The sequence below is a fragment of the Pelophylax lessonae genome, assembly GCF_965119305.1.
Source record: "Pelophylax lessonae genome assembly, chromosome: 3".
Classification (NCBI taxonomy): Eukaryota; Metazoa; Chordata; class Amphibia; order Anura; family Ranidae; genus Pelophylax; species Pelophylax lessonae.
This window is the reverse complement of record NC_138770.1, coordinates 33,335,312-33,351,522: the sequence shown is the minus strand read 5'-3', so window position 1 is coordinate 33,351,522 and position 16,211 is coordinate 33,335,312. Positions and strand designations below refer to the sequence as shown.

Genomic DNA, 16,211 nt, shown 5'->3' with positions numbered 1-16,211 from the left:
AGCTCAAACGACGATCTCATTAAAGAGAGCAATTTGGTGCTATAAGACACTCCCCAAATCTTTGAAAACACATCCCTTGCTGGGAAACACAATAAAAATAGGATATCAGCAGACCCTGAGACAAAACCTAACTTCAACCGAATCTCCTCTATACCCGATCTTGGGAAATCCTAAATTCCCCCCAGGCCTAGAGAGACAGCACTTTAAAAAATTGTGGGAAACAGGACAAGATGGCATCAAAACTTTTACGAGTCAGCAGATGTTGCCCCCAATTGGTAGATTAACAGATGAGGAGGGACCATATAGGCTATTCTTATGGGAAGCATTCCAATTGCGACATTTTCTAGAGTCACTGCCGGAACCGGAAAAATTTAAGAAACCACTGACACACTTTGAGAAATTATGTGAGAAAACAGGAGGTATAGATCGCCCACTATCTATTCTGTATAAAATGCTGAATACTCCATTAGACCAACCGAAGCTGAAATGGTTGGAAAAATGGAAAGCGGATCTAAATATAGAAATAACAGATACACAGAAACAGAGCATGTTTAGGGCAATATTTAGACCAACTAAATGTACTAAAATTCAGGAAATAAACTATAAAATCCTGACGAGGTGGTATCACACACCAGTCAAAATGCATAGGTGGCACACCCAAGAATCGGACAGGTGTTGGAGATGTGGAGAAGGAGAAGGCACCTTGTACCACATCTTTTGGAACTGCCCAGAGATAAAGAAGTTTTGGTCAGAGATTGGGGACATAGTCCAAGAAGTAACAGACTTCAAAATCGAGGGAAAAGCCGCCTTTTGCCTTCTACAGATATCAGGGCAGACAGAGAGGAAATACGCAAGATCAGTACTACCACACATGATGAATGCTGCAAGAGCATGCATTCCCCAACATTGGAGAAAAAAACAAGCCCCTTCATTGCTTGAATGGGTAAGAAAACTAGAACACATTAATAAAATGGAGGACTTAGTGCTCTCTTCACAACACAAACAGGAGCAATATAAAAAGACATGGAGAATATGGAATTCACTTATAGCTTCGGATAGAGGCAAACAATTGTTGGCACCACCATCTCAAAACGCAGAAGGAGTCCCTAGTCCCAGTAGAGGGGGAGGGGAGATGTAGGGAAGGAGAGGAGAATTAACTTGTATGTTTTCCTCCCCTTTTTTTTTTTTTTTTTCTTTTTCTCGTTGTGTGTTGTGGTCACTGTTGGTATGGGAATGTGGGTTGAATGACAGGGGGTATGAATGGGGGGATTGAGGGGGGGGGGGGGTAATTTAAGGGAAGAAAAAGGGGGGTAAGGAAGAGAATGAACGGATAGAAAGAAGAAGGGGAAACAAGGACAAGAGCAGAGACCTAGGGTCATTTAAAGCACAACGTAGTAAATAAAAGGCAAGGATTGAATGAGTAGGCACAGAGAAGGAGACTTGCGGTCTTAACAATATCTTGCCTTAGCTGACTATGACTATTTGATAAAGGACCATATATCAATGAGTTGGAAATCTCGGGAGGATGTTATTAGATCCCAGAGATGAGAAAACTGGTGGGGATAATGTCTTTGTAACCCATTAATTTAATACGGTGTTATATATTCTGTAATGACTTCTTTCAAAACTCAAATAAAATGATAAATGAAAAAAAAAAAATAGATGAACAAATATGACAAGCATTCATCCATCCATGACAAATGTTGGTCTTATTTTATTTTATTCAGTGATTTCCTATGATCATTGGGTCCATCTAGTGGCCATAATGTGGTATTAAACTATTTCTCCTGATTGAGGTATTTTGGAACTAATACCTCATTATGGCCACTAGTTGGAGCTGACGATTATAGGAAATCACTGTGTTTATTAGAATACGGCCAGAATTTGTCACGGCTGGACACATGCTTGTTACACTCACCCAACATATTCTTTGCATAGACCCGCTTAGTTTCCTATGTCGGGGAGGGGGGGTCATAAAAATCCCTGAGATCGCACCCATGTATTTATGAGTACAGTACACATTGAAGGACATAAATACCAGAGCTGTGTTTGCATTATTTTTGCACCCATGGTAAAATGCAGATTTTGGGCCTGAAGATTAGATAAAACCCCCCAAACATATATTTTCTGAAAGCAGAGGCCCTGGAGAATAAAATGGTGGTAATTGTTAAGGTGTTCCTCGTGCACAAATGTCACCTTCATATCCGGGTTTATTTTCTCCTTTCCACAATTTTCTATGGTGTGATCTTTTCTACAATACTTTGTTATAATAATGTAACACGTTGTGTATTATATTGTACATAAATTATTACCGACTCCGCCTCCACATTCCAGACAAGTCATTTTCCTGACCAATTGGATTTCTTCCTTTACCATTTTATTCATTTTTTTTTTTTTTTGAACTCTTGTTAAAATTAAAATTAGAATAAAAAATATATTGAACGAAAAAATTGTGTGTGTCGTGCAATGATGACAGACTTCAGTATCCAGAAACGGCTGGTAGGTGACACTTCCATATACAGCCCAAGGAAGTGACAAGGAACCCCTAGGAACCTTTGGAGGAACCCTGGCTGAGAGAGGCTGGACTAGGCACTCAAATATTATTATTATACAGGATTTATAAAACGCCAACAGTTTGCGCAGGCTCTACAATGTTAGGTCAAACAGTACAATTACAATAAAATTCAATACAGGAGGAATCGGAGGGTCCTGCTCTTTAGAGCTTACAATCTAGGAGGGAGGGTCAAGTGATACAAAAGGCTGTAGGGGAATGAGCTGATGGAGAAAATAAAAGTACAGCTGTTAGCTGGGGGCAGAATAGGCTTCTCTGAAGAGATGAATTTTCAGGGAACACCTAAAGCTGGATAGAGTAAGAGATAGTCGGACAGATCGGGGTAGGGAGTTCCATGGGATAGGAGAGGCTCGGGAGAAGTCCTGGAGGTGGGAGGAGGTGACAAGGGAACTAGAAATCAGGAAATATTGGGAGGATCGAAGAGGATGATTTGGTTGGAATATTGAGACCAGGTTGGTGGAGTAGCTGGGGCCGAGTTGTGGATGGCTTTGTAAGTTACCATTAGTATTTTTAATTTAAATCTGTTGAGGGAGTGGCAGCCAATGAAGGGATTGGCAGAGAGTGGAAGCAGATGCTGAGCGGTTTGTAAGGTGGAGGAGTCTGGCAGGAGCATTCATGAGGAACTGAAGGAGGGATAGTCTATGTATAGGTAAGCCAATGAGGAGGGAGTTGCAGTAGTCGAGGCGAGAGATAATCAGGGAGTAGGGATGGGCAACTGGTTCGGGACAGGCATAAGTTTGGCTTGAACATCGTCTGTGTGTGGGTGTTCACCGAACACCCAAAATTTCTCTGTGCATGTTTTTCTTTTATTTTTTTTATTATCTTTTCATTTTTGATGCTATCAATTTCCTTTTTTTTTTTTAACAAAATATAGTTTTTAAAGGAGCAGTGATTTTAAATCATGGTTAAAGTGAAAAAAAAAAAAAAGAAAGATTCCTTTAAATACAGAGCCTGGGGGATCCCTTTAGTCTGCCTGTAAAGTGGTGTATCTGTACCCTGTATAGAACCTGCTGCAGCAAAACTGACATTTATAAAGAAAAAAATTAAATTTAAATTGATTTTCCCGGCAATAGAAATAATTAAAAAAAAAACAATGTGGGGGTCCCCCCTCGGTCCATACCAGGCCCTTTGAAATCCCCACAATCATTCTCGTTGACTTCAACATCCCTGTTACTACAAACACTTCTGCTACTTCTAAATGTTTTAGTCTAACCTCCTCATTTGGCCTGAAGCAATGGATACACAATGGATAGAGGCTTCTACTCACTCTGGTGGCAACACCCTCAGCCTTGTATTCTCCCACCTCTGCACTCCATGCAACCTCTCCAACAATCCTCTCCCTCTCTCTAAACACCACTAGGGATGGGCGAGCTGTTTGGACCGAGCATAAGTTCAGCCAGAAATGGCCCCTTCAGGTTTTCGCAAAACACACAAATTTTCTGTGTGCTCTGCGTTTCTTCTATTTATTTTACTATTTACATCCCGCCGAGTGCACAGTCAATAGTTTGTTAAGAAGCGAGGCCGGGAAACCGGCCACGGCATCTTTTAAAACAAATGAGTCATCAGCTTTCAGCAGGCTTCCCTGCAGACAGCTGAATGTAAAAAAAATAATTGTTGGCAAAGAAAATAAAAAATGGGGAAAAAAACTGCGTGGTGCCCCACCATCCATACCAGGCCAAAAAAAGGCTACATCCTTGGATAAGGGTCTGGTATAGATTTTGAGGGGAAGCCCCATGCCATTTTTTTTTTTTAAATGGCTATCTTTCCCCCCAAAATCGATCCCAGACCCTTATCCAAGCATGCAGCCTGGCAGGCCAGGACAGGGGACAAGTGAGTGTCCCCCATACCAGGCCACATGCCATCAACATGGGGGGGTGCTTTGGGGCAGGGGGCTTATCGGAATCTGGAAGCCCCCTTGAAAAGGGGGCCCCCAGATCCTGGCCCTCAATTACCAAAAAAAGTGTCAATAATAAAGACAAGAGTCCGTTTTTTAAAATTCCTTTATTAAAAAAAATAAAATAAAAAAACAATGTCCCCTGATGTAGATCCATCGTCAATCACAACGACCGCTGCACCGTCAACCCAAAAAAAGAAAAAAAAAACTCTGCCTACAAGGAAGGCTGACTGTCGAATGTCTGCTCCGCCGGGTGACAGTTTTTAAATAGGTAAGGGGCAGAGCCACCATGTGATGTCACCTGGTGGCCATGCCCCTTATGATGTCACTGATCCAGCATGCACCAGTCAGTTACATCACAAGGGGGCGGGCCACCAGATGATGTCACCAGGTGGCCCTGCTCCTTACCTTTCTAAGTACTGTCAGACTGTTATTCCTTGAGGGCGGAGTGGTTTTTTTTTGGGGTCCATAAGGTGCAGTGGGCGTCGTGAATGACGATGGATCTACATTGGAGGGCATTGTTTTTTTTATTTTTTCTATAAAAGGAATTGTGAAAAATGGGCTCCTAGCCTCATTTATTTTTACAATGTACCCCAAACTCATTCACATAGGGAATGGAATCTGGGGGCCCCCTTGTTAAAGGGGGCTCCATGATTCTGATAAGCCCCCTGCCTGCAGACCCCCACAACCACAGGCCAAGGTTGTGGGGAAGAGGCCCTTGTCCCCATCAATATAGGGACAAGGTGCTTTGGGGCGTACCCCCATGTTGAGGGCATGTGGCCTGGTAGGATTCAGGGGGGGCACTCGCTCATAACCCCCTTTCCTGGCCTGCCAGGCTGCATGCTCGGATAAGGGGGAGGTATAGATTTTGGGGGGACCTCATGCCATTTGTTTTTTACATTTTGGCATGGATTTCCCATTAAAATTGATGCCAGACCCAAAGGGCCTGGTATGGATTTTGGGGGACCCCACACCGATTTTTCCCCAATTTTTTTCTTGCTGGCTGGAAGGCCACTGACAGTTCATGACTCATTTGTTGTTAAGGACCCAGCGGCTGGCTTCCCGGTCTCGCTACTTAACAACCTATTGACTGGGATGTAAATATTAAAGAAATAAAAACATTGAGTGCACAGAATATTCGGGTGATCGGTGAAGTTATCCTCCACCCAAACCACTCGCCCATCCCTAGTGGTGTTTAGAGGGAGGGAGAGGATTGTTGGAGAGGATGCGTGGAGTACATAGGTGGGAGAATACAAGGCTGAGGGTGTTGCCACCAGAGTGAGTAGAAGCCTCTATCCATTGTGTACCCATTTCTTCAGGTCAAATGAGGAGGATAGACTGAAAAGTTTGGAAGTAACAGAAGTGTTCGTAGTAACAGGGATGTTGAAGTTGCTGAGAATGATTGTGGGGATTTCTGAAGAGAGAAAGTAGGGCAGCCAGGCAGAGAAGTCATCAAGGAAAGTTAATACCGGTCCAGCGGGGCGATAGATCACAACAATTCTAGAGGAGATTGGAGAAAATAGACGTATACAGTAAGCTTCAAATGATGATAGGGAGGAGAGCGGAGAACCTGGAAGGTGCTCTGCGAGGATAGGAGGATTCCCACTCCACCTCCCTTGTGTTCCCTAGGTCTAGATTTACACCTACTTCATTCATCTTATGGTGTTTATCAATAAATTAAGTAAACTGATCCATGTGCAAATTCATATACAATATAAAGTGCTTTGTGCTCAAGATGCTGTTCCCTGCAGATCCACTGCTTCCACTTAGCACCTACTTCGTTAATCTTATAATATTTTCTTTAAAATAAAAACCCATGCAAATTCATCTATATGATATACAATATACAAATATACAATATTTTTTGCTCAATATAACGGAAAATTGAATACTCACCTTTCCGTAATTTTCCTTTCCTGGTGCCTATCCATGGCAGCATACATATGGTGGTTGCTCCGCCCTCAACCAGCCCACAGGACCTCCTTAACTCTATAAAAGTAAGAACTGCCCCCCCCCCTACGCCATTCTTGTAACTAGACTCAAAAATGCAGATTACGTAAAGGGAGGGCGTATGCTGCCATGGATAGGCACCAGGAAAGGAAAATTACGGAAAGGTGAGTATTCAATTTTCCGTTTTCCTGGTGCCACCATGGCAGCATACATATGGTAAATAACTCGCTCATAGGGAGGGATACTGCACAGAAATATAGTTTATTAGGATTCACAAAACCGCCAATTGCAGCGCTTTCTTCCCAAAATCAAGAGAAGTTAGAGCAGCTGGATCCAGGCTATAATGGACCATGAAGGTATTAAATGAGGACCAACTGGCTGCACGACAAATTGTTTCCGGAGAGACATGTGCTAGAGCTGCCCAAGAAAAGGCTATCCCCCGCGTAGAGTGAGCATTGATTGCTTTAGGCACTGGAAGACCGCTAGCCCGATAAGCCCTTTGAATTAGACGTACGATCCAGCTTGTGATAGTTCTTTTTGATGCTGCCTCTGAAAACTTCTGCCATACTCTGTAGTAGGAGCTATTAGTGGACGATTTTCTGCCTTGGAGCAATGTCTGGGTTACCTCATGAGAGCAACCTAACTCCTCCAACCTCTTCCTTTCAACTTCCAGGCCCTCAGATCCAGGATTGCTGAATGTGGGTGGATGTAGTCCCCCTGCGACAGGAGACCGGGAATCTTCGGAAGGACTAGAGGGTTGCAAACAGACAGCTGGGTCAACAGCGTGAACCAAGGCCTTTTTCGGCCAGTAGGGAATTACCGCCAGGATGGTCACCTCCTCCCCTGTTAGGCGTTGAAGGAATCTGAGAATCAGAGGGGTAGGAGGGAACCCATACCCGACTCGGAAGGACCACGGTTGAACTAAGGCATCTACTCCTGCTGAATTCTGGGCAGGGTATCTTGTGAAAAAACAAGGTGCTTTGGCATTCTGGGGGGATGCAAATAGGTCCCACTGAGGACTGCCCCAGTGTTGACAGATCCACCGAAACACACAGTTGTCCAGGGACCACTCGTTGTTGATGAATTCCCTGGACAGGAGATCCGCCAAATGATTCTGGGAGGCTGGCAGATACGCTGCTCGGAGGTTTACAAGGTTCTCCTCGGCCCATGCTAAGATCGGGGCCACTTCACGTGACAATGACCTGCTGTGGGTCTCCCCTTGGTTCTGGACGTAGGCTACCGCCGCCCTGTTGTCCATACATAACAGGAGGGAGTTGCCCGCAAGATGAGGTGCCAAGTGCGATATAGCTTCCCAGGCTGCCCTCAGCTCCAGAATGTTTGATACTACATCCTCCGAGTCGAACTGCCATCTTCCTTGGATCAACTGGTCCCTGAAGTGTGCCCCCCAGCCCAACCGACTTGCATCGGATGTAAGCTCCATGAGATGGGGCCAAGATGGCAATGATTTTGAAGGTTGGGCAGCTTTGTCCACCACCATAGGCTGGACTTCATTGATACCATGATCAACACCTCCTGGGAATGGGACCTCCTTCTCCACTGGGATAGAAACCCCTGTTGAAAAGCACGGAGATGCGTGCGGGCCCACTTTACCATCGGGATACATGAGGAAAAAGTTCAGAGGAGACTCAGACACTCCAATGCCGACATGGCTTTGCTCGCCAGGGCCTTCTTCACCTTCCCTGTGATTATAGGAATCTTCTCGGGTGGCAGTGACACTGCCCTCCTCCGTGTGTCGAACAGTGCCCCTAAGTATATCATCTTTTGGGCTGGAGTAAGCTGGCTCTTCGAGTGATTGATTAGCCATCCGTACCTCATCAGTGTGTCCAAGACTTGTTGAACATGGATCTTTAGGAGTTCTTTGTCCTGGGACAGGATGAGAATGTCGTTTAGATAATGTAAGACACGGACCCCCTTCTCCCGGAGGGGTGCCAGCATTGCCACCAACACTTTGGTGAAGGTTCTGGGGGCTGTGGATATGCCGAAAGGCAAACACTGGAACTGTAGGTGAAGTTCCCCTATCTTGAACCTTAGGAATGACTGGAAGTCGTGAAGTATTGGTATATGCAGATACGCATCCTGAAGGTCTATAGAGACCATCCAGTCGCCTGGTTGCACAGTTAGGATGACCGTGTTTAGGGATTCCATCTTGAACCGCTCGAGGTGGATAAACTTGTTCAACCGCTTCAGATCTAGAACTGGCCTCCATCCTCCCGCCTTTTTGCGTACCAAGAAGACTGGGGAATAAAAGCCTAAGAATCTTTCCGACTCCGGCACTGGTACCACTGCCTTCTGATGAATTAGCGTCTGGACATATTGTAGCAGAATCTTGCGCTTCTCTTCGGAGTTTGGAATCCTGGTGGATAGAAAAGAAGAACGGGGCGGTTGAACCTCCAAAAATGCCCCTGAAGGATCGTAGAGGTGACCCAATGATCCGAGCAAGTTTCCACCCAAACCTCAGAGAATGCCCTGAGACGGGCACCCACCGGGCCGGTTTGGGCGGGCAAGAAGTCAAAAAGACTTCTGGCCTTCCTGTGTCGAGGTAGCAGCCTTCTGTTTCCCCATCTTCAGCAAGGTAGCCTGGGAGCCCTTCCAACCTCTTCTGTATTCTCTCCCTGGACGGTATGTTATGGCTTCTCTGGCTTTTTGCTGGAAAACTGCTCTCGCTGCAAATTTCTTCCTTTTATTCCTGTCCTGAGGAATCAGACCGCTCTTGCCCCCTGTGACTCTGGTAATGGCTGTATCCAGCTTTTTGCCAAATAGGGCTTTCCCATCATAGAGTAGGGTATGCGGCACCACGTCTGCTTGGAGGAGGGATCAGCGGCCCATGGTTTTAGCCAAAGTGCTCTTCTTGCCGTGACTGAATATAGCATGGCCCTGGCGGAACATTTCAGAGTGTCAATGGCCGCTTCGGCCACAAAATCTGACGCCAATTTTAACTCATCCAGAGCCTTCACAATCTGGTCTGTGTCTAAGCCTTGCTTGAGGGCCAATTCTATATTGTCAGTCCAAGCACGTGCTGCTCTGGATACTGAGGTTAAAGCCACTGTCATAGGGCGGCGCCATCGACCCGCCCCCAGAACAGTAAAACAGAGGTTAGGCGGCGGGTGCAAAGCGCCCCAGGGGCTCCAGAGGGGCTTGCTAGCGATCCTGCATCCCAGCGCACCACATGAGGACAGACTGTAAGTAGGACAGGCTAAATTTAATGCAGGAGGCATCAATGTTACCGGGGCAGCCCCCAAACCAGAGGGGGGGGGGGTTCCCGGGAGGAGCATGGCTGAACTAGACTCCTTACCTGGAAAAAGATCCACAGAAAAACAGGCTCCCAGCCTTGTTGGCGCCTTTAGCAGCCTAAGACCTGGGACTCCATCCTACAGGGGAGCATGACCCTGTAATGGTAACACCATGTGAAGGTGCAGTAAGGGCTGATCGTGATCCTGCAGGCTTGAGGACAGAAAAAAGAATGGCGTAGGGGGGGCAGTTCTTACTTTTATAGAGTTAAGGAGGTCCTGTGGGCTGGTTGAGGGCGGAGCAACCACCATATGTATGCTGCCATGGAGGCACCAGGAAAGTTTTCTCTGCAAGTCAACTGCTTCCACTTTGCATCTACTTCAAAAAAGTTCTGTTGCTCCAAAAAAGTTTGCAACTTAATAAAAAGTTGATAAGGTGTGAAAGTGCTCCGTGCTCCAAACTGTGCCAGCTGTAGTGTAGGCACGCCTTCTTCCACCTCTTACACACGTGATGGTGAGGGCGCCCCCTTAGTAGTGCTTCCTCACTCACCAGAGCAATATGACTCCCAGCTTTTCAGCTACAGGAGAGTGTGAAGGATGTCACAAACATCCTTCACACTCTCCTCACCTTCGATGGCAAAGGAACTGGATCCTTCTCGCTCACTCCTGCAACTCTGCTGCCCTTTCTATCAGTCTCCCTCCTAGACTTGGCTTCCTCCTCCAACCGCTGTTCCAGCAGGAGCTCCGCCTCTTCATACACACTCAGGGAGGAGAGAAAGGGGAAGGATATACAGTACATACACACACAGCACAAGGCCGTGTTCACACTACCAGACGTTTCTCAGGGCTGCAGTTCCTCTGAGCTCCACAGGGTGGTGATCTCACTTCTACCCAAACAGGAAGTCTCTATGGAATACAGACAGGAAGTGATGTCAGCTACAGACAGGACATTCCATTTGGTAGGACGGAGAGAGAAGACAATGCAGGAACTGGCGGCAGAGGAGGTAATACATAGATTAACCCCTTCAGGGGGATCAGTTGATAATTAATATATCTTGCTTTCAAAGCTAGCCATACATGGTTCAGTTTTATCATTCAGCCAGCGAGATAAGTGAAAAAATGGAAGCGATTCCCCCATCCACACATTGGAGGGGGATGGGGAAATCCTCCCCGCTGCACTATTGTATTCTGACAATGGGGGGTGCTCCTCCGCTCTCAGAATACACAGATCAGTGAGGAAGCTATTGGCTGCAGCCGCTGATCGAGTGACTTTTATCCAGCAATGGATGGAAATGTGACCGATCCCTTCTGAACCAACTGAATTTCCATGTATCGATGGTCACCTTAAGTCAGTGGTCCTCAACCCTGGCCTACAGGGCCCACTAACAGGCCAGATTTTAGGTATTACCTTGGGGAGATGCAGACTAGAGTACTGCAATCACTGAGCAGCAAATTATATCACCTGGGATGTATTTCAGTTATCTTGCAATTCTGGCCTGTTAGGGGGCCCTGTAGGCCAGGGTTGAGGACCACTGCCTTAAGTGACTTCCTCCCCTCCCCCTCATCTCCTTCATTATGTAAGTCATGCTGAGATAATCTCCTATTGGCTGAGCAATATTCTCATTTGTCTCTGAGCTCCTTCTTGCTATTTCTCGTCCTGCCTGTTGTTTCCTTGGATTGATTTTCTGTGTAGTGACCCCGGCTTCATCTCTTGGATGCGCTCGTCTGTTGCTTGTCCTGACCTTTATCCTGATTCCTGGATCTCCTACTCATCTCTCCTCCATATCCTCTTACACAGCTTTTCTCCACACCTGCAGTGACCCTGGGGGGGGGGGGGACGACTCGGTACCAGCATGCAGCAAAATCCATTCCCACCATTAGGAGCTCTGGAGAAAATTGTCTGCTATTTACACTCCGTTCCTCCGCACGTCAGCTGCTCACATGAGAGATTACTTTCACAGATTCCTGACAGATTTCTGTATGGTAAAGGTCAAAGTTCACTCTTCATTTTAGGAGAAGTGGGAGGCACCCAGGAACAATGATTTGGTTAGCACAGGAGCCTCATATAGAGGGCCCCTCAAATCTCCCCATCTAAATGTTCCTCCATCCAGAGTCTATATGTCTGATGACATCACACTGACCTCACAGCTCCTCCCCCCAATGTCCCTCCATCTGGCTTTTTTTTTCTCATGCTCTTAGGATGTGGGCGGACCCTTGGCATCCTCATTAGCAAAGTGGGACTGTTGGTCCTTTGTTGTATGTAATGATGTCAGAATGCCTGCAACGAGCTTTTACCCTGCGTAGTTTGGGGGTCCTGTGTGGGTAAATTATACCTCAGTCTGAGGTGGGGCTTTAATCAAATGGAAACCTGAATGGTGAGGTGAGGAGGATTCTGGGAATTTCATTTGATTTTACTATTTGTGTTCAGATCTAGAGTTTTCCTCCTGTGAAGTCTGGAGATCATATGACCATCACATTGCCTCCACCTCCCTCCCTGATAGAATAAAGAAATACAAAGAAGATTCTAGAAGTCCCCAGAGAGATCACGGAGGAGAGGTGAGCGGTGCTGGGAATTCTGGGACATTATCCAGTAACAGACAAGGGATGTGTCTGGATGGTGACTGTATCATTGTGTGTGTCAGGTTCCTATAAGGTGTCAGGATGTCACTGTCTATTTCTCCATGGAGGAGTGGGAGTATTTAGAAGGAGACAAGGATCTCTACAAGGACGTCATGATGGAGAATCAGCCGCCCCTCACATCACCGGGTAAGAGGAGACTTTATTGTAAAGGAGAGAGCAGTACGGAGGCTCCACCTAGATCCCCCATCATCTGATAAACACATAGAAACAATGTATTCAGTCAGTGTGTGTGTTTCCTACAGATGGATCCAGTAATGGGAACCCACCAGAGAGATGTCCCCGTCCTCTGTATTCCTGGGATTCCACACAGGAAGGTCACACCATCCCTCACCATCATCAGGTAGATGGGGAACAATCACTGATAGTATCATTAGGATCTGTACATTATCTGCATTGTTACCATTGATGTCATTTTTATTCTATATTCAGAGTGGAAACCTGAGAGATTCTAAAGTTGAGGTTCAAGAAGAGATAAAAGAGGAGGATGATGAGGATGGGATGATGGAGGAGTCAGAGTTTTTAAAAGAACACAAAGATCTGTATCAGGACACCATGGAGGAGTCATCCAGCTACAGAAACCCACCAGAGAGATGTCCCCGTCCTCTGTATTCCCGGGATTCCACACAGGAAGGTCACACCATCCCTCACCACCATCAGGTAGATGAGTGTCAAGTATTGGTAATTCTGATTTATATACAGCATGTTTGTTACAATTAATGTTTTATTATATATTCAGAGTGGAAACCTCGGGGATGATAATATTGTTGTTAAAGAAGAGTATAAAGAGGAGGATGAGGAGTATGGAGTGATGGAGAAGTTTTCAGAAGGACACAAGGATATGATGGAGCCACCTAATACCAGGAACCCACCAGAGAGATGTCCCCGTCCTCTGTATTCCCGGGATTCCACACAGGAAGGTCACACCATCCCTCACTGTTACAAGGTTGGTGGAGCAGACTGAGAATCTAGAACATGGACTCATGGAGATGATGTGTGGATTTTTTAAGTGACCTTATAGTTTTCTGATGATATTTTCTCTCATTTTCATGGTTTAGAGTGAAGATCCAATTGATATAAAAGTTGAGATTAAAGCAGAAGAAGAAGAGATGTATGTGAGGGATGATCAGCAGTCTATGGAGGAGGATGGAATAACGGGGACATTTATAGAGGAGGACACTCCTACAGAGATCAGCACAGGTGGGTCATTAACACTAAATACATTCCTCCACCCATACTGCTCTCTGATTGGTTCAGAGCAGGGCGGGGACTGGGTGATATCAGCCTGTAATCCCCTGGTCACTTTCCTGAGCTGTGTTCCCAGTCCTGTATTCCTGTATTTCTCTCGGATAATCTTCCTTCTCTGTGCTGCAGACACAATTTATGTCTCTAGACTGGATGTATGGAGATTCTGGGTTTCAGCTGGAAGCGTAATGTTGATTTTCACCATAGGAGTTACCAGACCTAGGCACCTGGGGTATGTTCTTCGGGTTTTCTGCCCCATGCCCGGGTCTAGTAAGATCTCTGACAGAACAATTCTCCCGGGGTTACTTGCTCTGTTATTTGCTGGCTGTGCCGGGTGGAGGGATATGTCTGTATAGTCTCACACCCAAGTCACTGAGTGCAGTCTCAGGAGATGGGAGGCAGCGGTGTGGGACCTCTGCAACTTGTCTCATGTGAACATTTAGAGTGGGTGTAAACCCTCCATATACCCAGTGAAGTGACTGGCCTCGGGGATACACAGAGATGAAACAAATCCTCCTACATAACTTTATAATCAGTTACAGCAAACAGTTTTTTCCTTTGAGATAAAAGTTTTACAAGAATAAATAAAAGCTGATCATTGTAAGCACCCCTGTCAGTGGTAAATGGTCTGCCCCATCCCAGTAACTGATACATTCTGCTTTAGAGTTGGAGCTTTTATAGAACAGATTTACTGGCCAGATCACCATATGAACATATAAGAAATCCTAAAAAGGAAAACTAACATCAAATTGAAGAATCGATAAGCTGCAATATAATAAATATTTTCTTTGGGTTTAATGTCTTACATTACAAATATTTATATTTTCCATCAGCCAATCCAGTAGGAGGTTTATGTCACTGGTGCATGCTGGGGGGGGGGGGGGGGATAAATATTTGGGACAGGCCATGTGCTCGCTCTCTTCCCCTGGGATGAGGTGTAGGGAGGGGCTGTTGGATGGAGCTCTGCTGTTGGGTCCATTAGCCTGTTTTGGGGCCTAACATGTGCTGAAGTGGTTTTGAAGCTGTCCTGCCTGGTCTGGAGCTGAGCCAAGGAGGAGACCCACGGGAGGCCCCATGCTGGAGGGAGTCATGAAGAAGGCCAGTCTATAAGGAGGGCCCGGTGACTCACTTGGAGGATGCACTGAAATTTGGGAATGTGCTTACAGTGTTGCTCAGTCCGTTTATAGGTTCTGACATTGTGAGAGTAGACATTGATCTGCAGAATCTGTAAGTGATCTGCCATGGCATCTGCACTACATACTCTATGTTGTACATTACACACTCCTGACCCCTGCACTATATACTCTATGTTGTACATTACATACTCCTGACCCTGCACTATATACTCTGTTGTACATTACGTACTCCTGACCCCTGCACTATATAGTCTATGGTGTACATTACATGCTCCTGACCTGCATTATATACTCTATATTGTACATTACATAGTCCTGCACTATATACTCTATGGTGTACAATACATACACCTGACCCTGCACTATATACTCTATGTTGTACATTACATACATATGACCCTGCACTATATATGTTGGTACATTATGTACTCCTGACCCCTGTACTATATACTCTGTTGTACATTAATGTCACGGAACCATGAACCAGACGTACAACAACAGATGAGTGAAAATAAGAAGGCTTTATTGAAAATCAAGCTGTAAAGCAAAAGTCCAAACGGATGGCAAAACCAAAGCAGAGTCTTTGCGAAGCCAGAGGTCAGGAGCCAGGAGGGTAGTCAGACGAAGCCAGGATCAGGAACCAGCAGGGTAGTCAGACGAAGCCAGGATCAGGAACCAGCAGGGTAATCAGACGAAGCCAGGATCAGGAACCAGAAGCAGCAGCAGTCTTAGAAGCATGTGAACACAGGAGGACCAAGCAGGGAACTGAAGCCACAGACCTCCTATATATATGAGCTAGGCATCCAGCTCCTCCCAGTGGGAAGGAGGAGCCGCAGAGTGGGAGGCTACAAGAAACCCAGAAACCAAGATGGCCGCCAGCACATGTCAAACGAAGGAGAACAGCAAGAAGGTAAGACCATGACAGTACCTCCCCCTCAAGGGCCCCTCCTCCGCGGAGTAAAGAACGGTTTCTGAGGGAAGCGTGCGTGGAAGGCACGGAGCAAGGCAGGAGCATGGACATCTGCGGAGGGAACCCAGGAACGCTCCTCTGGACCATAACCACGCCAATGAACCAAAAACTGCACCCGACCGCGGACCAGGCGTGAGTCCAGGATATTGCTCACCTCATACTCCTCACGATTGCCCACTTGGACCGGACGAGGCCGAGGAACCGAGGAAGTGAAACGATTACACACCAGTGGCTTCAACAGGGAGACATGAAACATGTTGGAGATCCGCATGCCAGGAGGAAGCGCAAGGGCATAGGCTACCGGGTTTACCCTGCGAAGCACTCGGAAGGGACCAACAAAGCGAGGCGCCAGCTTGGGAGTGGGCACTCGAAGGTTGAGGTTGCGGGTGGACAACCATACACGGTCTCCGGCCTGGTAGGAAGGAGCAGGCGCTCGTCTGCGATCAGCCTGGAGTCTCTGGCGCTGCGCAGAGACCTCAAGGGACTTCTGGATCTGTACCCAAGAAGCACGTAGGACGGAAAGGTGATCCTCCACAGCCGGAATATCCTGGGGAGAGAA

The 16,211-nt window shown here is 46.4% G+C and overlaps 3 protein-coding genes across 3 annotated transcripts in view; 2 read left to right on the top strand and 1 right to left on the bottom strand.

The window, feature by feature from the left end:
- The window catches only part of LOC309550783 (uncharacterized protein), a 492,521-nt gene that overhangs the window by 329,400 nt on the left and 146,910 nt on the right, over positions 1–16,211 (bottom strand). The window lies entirely within an intron of this gene.
- The window catches only part of LOC309550275 (oocyte zinc finger protein XlCOF8.4-like), a gene marked incomplete at its 3' end in the record, with an annotated part of 117,752 nt that overhangs the window by 74,122 nt on the left and 27,419 nt on the right, over positions 1–16,211 (top strand). The window lies entirely within an intron of this gene.
- LOC309549941 (uncharacterized protein) overlaps positions 1–16,211 on the top strand; it is a gene marked incomplete at its 5' end in the record, with an annotated part of 97,866 nt that overhangs the window by 65,680 nt on the left and 15,975 nt on the right. The window contains one exon of the mRNA XM_082250423.1: positions 13,360–13,412. Within this exon, the coding sequence (XP_082106549.1) occupies positions 13,360–13,412 (53 nt within the window). The remainder of the gene's footprint in view (positions 1–13,359; positions 13,413–16,211) is intronic.